Raw genomic sequence first — 6,621 nt, forward strand, 5'->3', positions numbered from 1 at the left:
AATAGCAATGAAAATAGTTCAAGAGAACTGTGGGATAACATCAAGAGCAACAACATGTGCATCATAGTAATACCAGATGGAGAAGAGAGGAAAGCAAGGGATCAAGAACATATTTGAAGTAATAATGACTGAAAACTTCCTTAACCTGGTGAGAGAAATTGACATACAGCCCAGGAAGTGCAGAGAGTTCCAACAAAGATGAACCCAAATAGGTCCACCCGAAGACACATTATAGTTAAATGGCAAGGGTTAAAGACAAAGACAGAATCCTAAAAGCAGCAAGAGACAGGCAACTAGTTACTTACAAGGGTGCTCCCATAAGAATATCAGCTGACTATTCTACAGAAACCATGCAGGCCAGAAGGGAGTGGCAGGAGATACTCAAAGTGATGAAAAACAAAGGCCTAGGGTCGGCCAAGTGGCTCCATTGGATAAGAGCGCGAGCTCAGAGCAACAGGGTCACCAGTTTGATTTCAACACGGGCCAGTGAGCTGCACCCGAGCTGAGCTGCCGCTGAGCTGCCAACAGGTAGAAGGATGGCTCAGCTGGTGACAGCACGTGCTCCTAACAACAAGGTTGCTGGTTCGACTCCTGCATGGGATGGTGAGCTACGCCCATCCACAATTAAGATTGAACTCAGCACCTTGAGCTGAGCTTCCCTGAGCTACTGACAGGTGGCCAGATGACTCTCTGGTTAGAGCGTGCGCTCTTAGCAACAAGGCTTCCAGTTCGACTCCCGCATGTGATGGTGGGCTGCGCCCTCTGCAACTAAGATTGAACACAGCATCTTCAGCTGAGCGGCAGGGAGTTGCCGACGGGTAGACAGATGGAGACTGGACTTGAAGCTGAGCTAGCTGCGCCCTCCACAACTAAGACTGAAGCACAACAACTCAGCTGTTCCCCTTCCCCAATTCGCCAACAAAGTTCCCCGTCCCTAATTCTCCAATAAAATCTTAAAAAAAAAAACAACCAAAAAACAGGGGCATCCCAGTTTCCGGTACCCTCTCTCATAAGAGAGCTCTACTTTCACTTCAATTAAAATCTTTGCTCCTCTACCCCTCTGAGTCTGCGTTCTCATTCTTCGGGTACGAGAGACCACAATTTCCAGGCACCAGACACCAGGATCCTATATCATTTGGGGGTTTGATGGGGATATAAGGTGAGGTAAGCATACTTCACACTTCTGCTGCCACTTGCCCAGCTTCAGGCTTCCATTTTAAGTCTCTCTCTCCCTCTCCCCCCCACCCCCTCTCTCTCTCTCAAAAAAAAAAATCGGCTTCTGTCAGACATTTAAAAGCGACAGGCATGGCTGCCGACCTACAAGACTTGGAGGACAGGCTTAAAGGAAGGGATTCAGTCAATCCCCTGAACTTGTCGGGAATGTTGGCCTTGTCCTGTCTTCCTTTCCATGGGGATCTAAACACAGAGCAAGTCTAAGAGAAGCACTTGAGGGCAAATGAGGGACCCTGTCTGTGGCAACTATGAGGTGGGTCCTGAAGGTCTCTTGGTTCCTTCTCCTGGACTGACTGCCCATTAGGGTGCTGACCTAAGAACTCCCTCCTTTTCCCTCTTCCTCTAACTTTTCTGCCTTCAATCTCATGCCAAGAACTGAGACGTTGGTCCAGGACCTATCCACGTGAGACCTCCTCAGTTCTGTCCAGCACAGACCAGCAATAGAGATAAGACAATGGAACTAACACAGTATAAGACTGATCTAGCCACAAAGCGTCTATTTTTAGTTCACCTTGCGAGGGCAATTATGGGCCCACATCAAGTTCTCTTTGAAGACTTGGGCCACCGATGGTCCGGCAATCAATGTAAGGAAGAAGGAACATGTTGTTTTTGTGTAGCACATACTCAGCATCTATTTTCTGGTGATTGCACCATCTACCGTATACATCTAGGGCTACATCCTGCCAGAATATCTCAGCCAGTTACTAGTCCACTTCTTCCACTGCCGGAATACTAGTAAGGCCTTTACTGACCTTACACATCTTAGCCATAGAGCATCCCTCTGTGAGTTTATTATAGGATTTCTAAATCTCTTCTTCTCTAGGTATCAAAGTTTGTTCCCTCTTATAAAAGTGGCCCCCCTCCAAGTTCTGAGTATCATCTCAATAGTCTGCTTCCTGCTAGATGAGGGAAAAAGATACAGGGAACAGGTGGCAGGCCTACAAGATGCCAGAGGTCACAGCATACACCCTTCCACAAAAAATAAATTAATGAATTAGTTAATTAATTAAAAAAAAACACAAAGGCCTACAACCTAGATTGCTTTATCGAGCAAGGTTCTCATTTAAAATTGAAGGAGAGATTAAGAGCTTCTCAGAAAAGAATAAGCTAAAGGAATTAATTACCACCAAGCCAGCATTGCAGGAAATGTTAAAAGGGCTTCTTTAAGCAGAAGAAAGAGGAAAACAATCCAACTAATGAAGACCAGAAATACAAATAACAAAATGGCTATAATTATGTACCTATCAATAATCACATTAAATGTAAATGGATTAAATGTGCCAATCAAAAGACATAGGGTGGCTGAATGGATAAGAAAACAAACCCTTGCATATGCTGTATACCAGGGACTTACCTTAGATCAAAAGACACACACAGGCTGAAAGTAAAAGGATGGAGTAAGATATTTCATGCAAATGGAAATGAGAAAAAAGCTGGAGTAGCAATACTTATATCTCACAAAATAGACTTTAAATTGAAGAATATAATAAAAGACAAAGAAGGGCACCACATAATAATAAAGGAATCGATCCAACAAGAGGACTTAACCCTAGTATACATCTATGCACCTAACATAGGAGCACCTAAATATATACAACAGGTATTGACCGACATAAAGACAGAGATCAACAGTAACACTATCATAGTAGGAAAGTTCAATACACCACTGACAATAAGGGACAGGTTCTCCAGACAGAAAATCAATATGGAAACAGCGGCCTTAAATGACACATTAGAACAGTTGGATTTAATCGATATTTTCAGAGCATTTCACCCCAAAGCTACAGAATATACATTCTTCTCAAGGGCACATGGAACATTTTCTNTTGTCATGATGGAGAATGATTTACAGCACACTTTAAAACACACCTTCTCTCAACTGTAGTTCACACCTGACTTCACAAAACAAGTTGGAACTTGTCACACACTGTTACTAAGGTTCGACGTGCCACTTCCCATATTAAAGATCCCTGCTTTTCTGTTGGATGGCACTCGGCAGCAGCATTAATCATATATTTTGATCACAATGGAAAGGCTCTGTCACACATCACTTCTGATACAGCAATTTCTGTCAAATAAAAACAATGCAGTGTGTCCTTATCCACCTAATTTACTGGATCTGGTACCATGTGACTTCTGGCTCTTCTCCAAAGTCAGAATGACCATGAAAGATAAATGTTTTGAATTGATTCAGGACATCAAAGCAGCCATGACAGCACAACTAAAGAAACTCACAAAAGAGGATTTCCAGAACTGCTTCAGAAAGTGGCAAGAACGATGGAATAACCGTGTTTGAAGCGGGGCAGGGCGTATTTTGAGGCGGATTAATAGCAATGTCTTTTACTGTAATAATTTTTTTTAATTTAAACATTCACCATATTGTTTGAGCACATCTTGTATGAGCACAGTGAGCAGTGCCATGTGGTCAGGAGTCAGAGGTGCCCAAATGAATAGACAGGATGATAAAAACCCATTCTGTGGAGTCTCCTCTAGAGGCGAGGCCCCTGGCATTTGGGAAGCTCCACTTGCCATGGCAGCTCTCAGCCTCTACCTACCTCTTGCTGTGATGGCACAGGGACATGAGCAATAAACTTCTGCTGCCCGTCTTCTCCTCCTTTCTCCTGGTTGCCTTCCTCATCAGACTACAAACAGAAAACAACCAAAAGTCCATGAGTAGGAGACCATGAAATAAATACTGGTACTGCTAAAAATGCACTACCACTACTCTGCAGCTGTTTAAAAGGAATGAATAAGTTCTGTACTCATACAGAACACAGCCAAGACATTGTTAAGTACAAACAGCAATAGAACATTGTGTATATTATGCTACATTTTGTATTAGGAAAGAAAATAAAAATAAAAACTGGTGACAGCAGTGAGACCTAGGAAGATGGAGGGCAGAGCTGTGACAGGGGATCTTTGTTCACTATCTTTATATAGAACCAAAATAGAGAACCACCTGAAGACTACCTGAACAGAATTCCTGTAACTAAAGATGTAAAGAAGATGTCAGATGCATGGATAGAAATGGAGGCAGTGAGGTGGGCTCCCTGAGTTCTCCCCTGGAAATTACCACAAATTGAACAGCTGTAACTCATCAGAGGAATCCCTGCTCATCACACAGAACAGCTAAGAGACTCGCACGAGGATGACTTGAAGGTGGGCAAACCGGGCGATCAGGGAAAGAGGGAAGGGAGGCATGCGGAGACGTAGCCCGCGTAGCCCGCATCCGTGGCTGTGGAGATGCAGGGCTCCAGGAAGCAGACCACAGATTATTACAACAGCAAGGCGACGGGCTCCCTCCCTATGCCCCACTGTCCTGCCAAGAGTTCAGCATAGAGCACAGCAGTGCCAAGCGTCCGAGGCAGAAGCCGCAGCTCAAAACTGCAGCTGGGCTCTCTCAGTCAGTCAGAAAGAAAAAAAAAAACCAACTCCATGACCAGGACCCCACTCCCACCCTCCCACAGCAACCCTATCCCTGCCCTTACAAAGTCTTAAGCTGGTCCCTGAATGGAGGAATAGTGTCAGATTACAGAGGTGCTGCAGCCCCCAGGAAACAGAAATAGCCAGCTTGCAGCTGTGACCTAGGGAAGTGTGTCACTACCTACCCACCCCCACCTTTTCCTGGGGGGCTCCAGTTGCTGAGTCACACAGAGCCCAGCAGCCGGTGATAGAGGCAGCACTTGGATTTCAGGAGCTCGGAAATCTCATGCCCTTCACAGCCCCAAGTGGAAAGAGGGCCCTAAGACCCAGGAGACCTGCGCACAGGTCTGAAGGTGGCTCTGGCTGTGGTGCTCTCAGCTGGGAGAACAGAAAATACACTGATTTTGTAAAAACTACCAACCACACCTCATAGCCCCACTCATCTAGAACTGCATCACCAGGGTCACTTTGGGCACCAGGTGGCCAGCTCTGCATCCACAAGACACAGACAAGTTTTTGTACAGCAGAAGACAACCTGGAGATAGCTCGGTGGATTTAAGCCAAGATGGGCACTGTTTTTTTCTATCTTTTTTGTTTTTGTTTTTCTATTTTATTACTTTCATTTTTAGTTTTTTATATATGTGTATATATATGTGTGTGTGTGTGTATACATATGTCCATATATATGTGCGTAGACGCATATATACATATATTTTTTTTCTCCCTTCTCTCTGCCTTCTTTTCTCTTTTCTCTGCTCTACTTTTCCTCCTTTCCATTTTTCTGTAATTTTTTCTTTTTGGTGTTACCATTTTGTTTGTTTTGTTTCTTTTGTTTTTTGTATTTTTGATACTTCTGTGCATGTCGAATGTTGGTTGTCAGTTGTTTCTACATGTGACTGTATTTGTTTTTTTTGGTGGTTGTTGTTATGCTTGTTGATTTGTTTTGTTCTGAAATCTTCTGCACCAGGGCCCAGCCAACGAGGCACAAGAATCATCACACCCAGAGGCTAACTCTAGACCAAAACAGAGCATTACTAGGTTTGACCTACAAGAGATACACTGAAAGGGAATTCTCTACAGGCATAAGAGTCCATGGGGGTGAAACCTCATTTGAGGGGTCAACCCTCACACAGCAGCTGTGGACATAGCCAATTCTCACAGCTAGTTAGCCTGGGAGTCAATCCCATGTACTGACAACAAGCCAAAAGCAATCAAAGCTCAGCTTCAACAGGAGAAGTTACACAACATAAGGGATACCTCTGGAACACACGCACAGGAGAATAGGGAGACTGAGCAATTCAAATATAAAGTACATACACCACATAAGTCCACCCAGTGAAGACTGAGAGACCTAGGGGATCTACCTAATACATCGGAGCAAGCACAAAAAGTCAGCCAGAATGGGGAAACAAAGAAGCACGTCCCAAATAAAAGAACAGAAAAAAACCTCTAGAATTAGTGGAATTCGATGAAATAGAGGCAACCAACCTATCAGAGGCAGAGTTTAGAACACTGATAATAAGAATGTTTAAGGAACTTAGTGAGAACATAAAGAAGGATACAGAAATCATGAAAAACAACCAGTTAGGGCTGGCCAAGTGGCTCATTGGTGAAGAGTTGGCTTGGGAATGCAAGCTCTAAGCAGCAGGGCCGCCAGTTCAGATCCCACATGGGACAGTGATGCTGTGCCCTCTATAGCTAAGATGGTGAACAACAGCTCAACCTGGAGCTGGGCTGCCGTGAGTCGCTGGTGAAGGCATAGGCTGCAGTGGGCTGCCATAGGCTACCATGAGTGGCCAACAGCCAGCATGAGCATCCAGCAGCCAGTGTGAGCTGCCATGAGCCATCGTGAGCAGCCACTGGACAGCCTATGACCAATCTGCCTCAGCCAGGAAGAGCACAATGACCATAATACCAACATGGGCCAGTGAAGCGACGTCCTCCACAACTAGACTGAAGAACAAA

The 6,621-nt window shown here is 44.6% G+C and overlaps 1 protein-coding gene across 1 annotated transcript in view; it reads right to left on the reverse strand.

Annotated features, from left to right (window-relative positions):
• ISY1 (ISY1 spliceosome associated protein) overlaps window positions 1-6,621 on the reverse strand; it is a 58,478-nt gene that overhangs the window by 5,764 nt on the left and 46,093 nt on the right. The window contains exon 7 of the mRNA XM_019634197.1: window positions 3,789-3,875. Coding sequence (XP_019489742.1) covers window positions 3,789-3,875 — 87 coding nt within the window. The remainder of the gene's footprint in view (window positions 1-3,788; window positions 3,876-6,621) is intronic.

Source organism: Hipposideros armiger, unplaced genomic scaffold (genome assembly GCF_001890085.2).
Source record: "Hipposideros armiger isolate ML-2016 unplaced genomic scaffold, ASM189008v1 scaffold_1537, whole genome shotgun sequence".
NCBI lineage: Eukaryota > Metazoa > Chordata > Mammalia > Chiroptera > Hipposideridae > Hipposideros > Hipposideros armiger.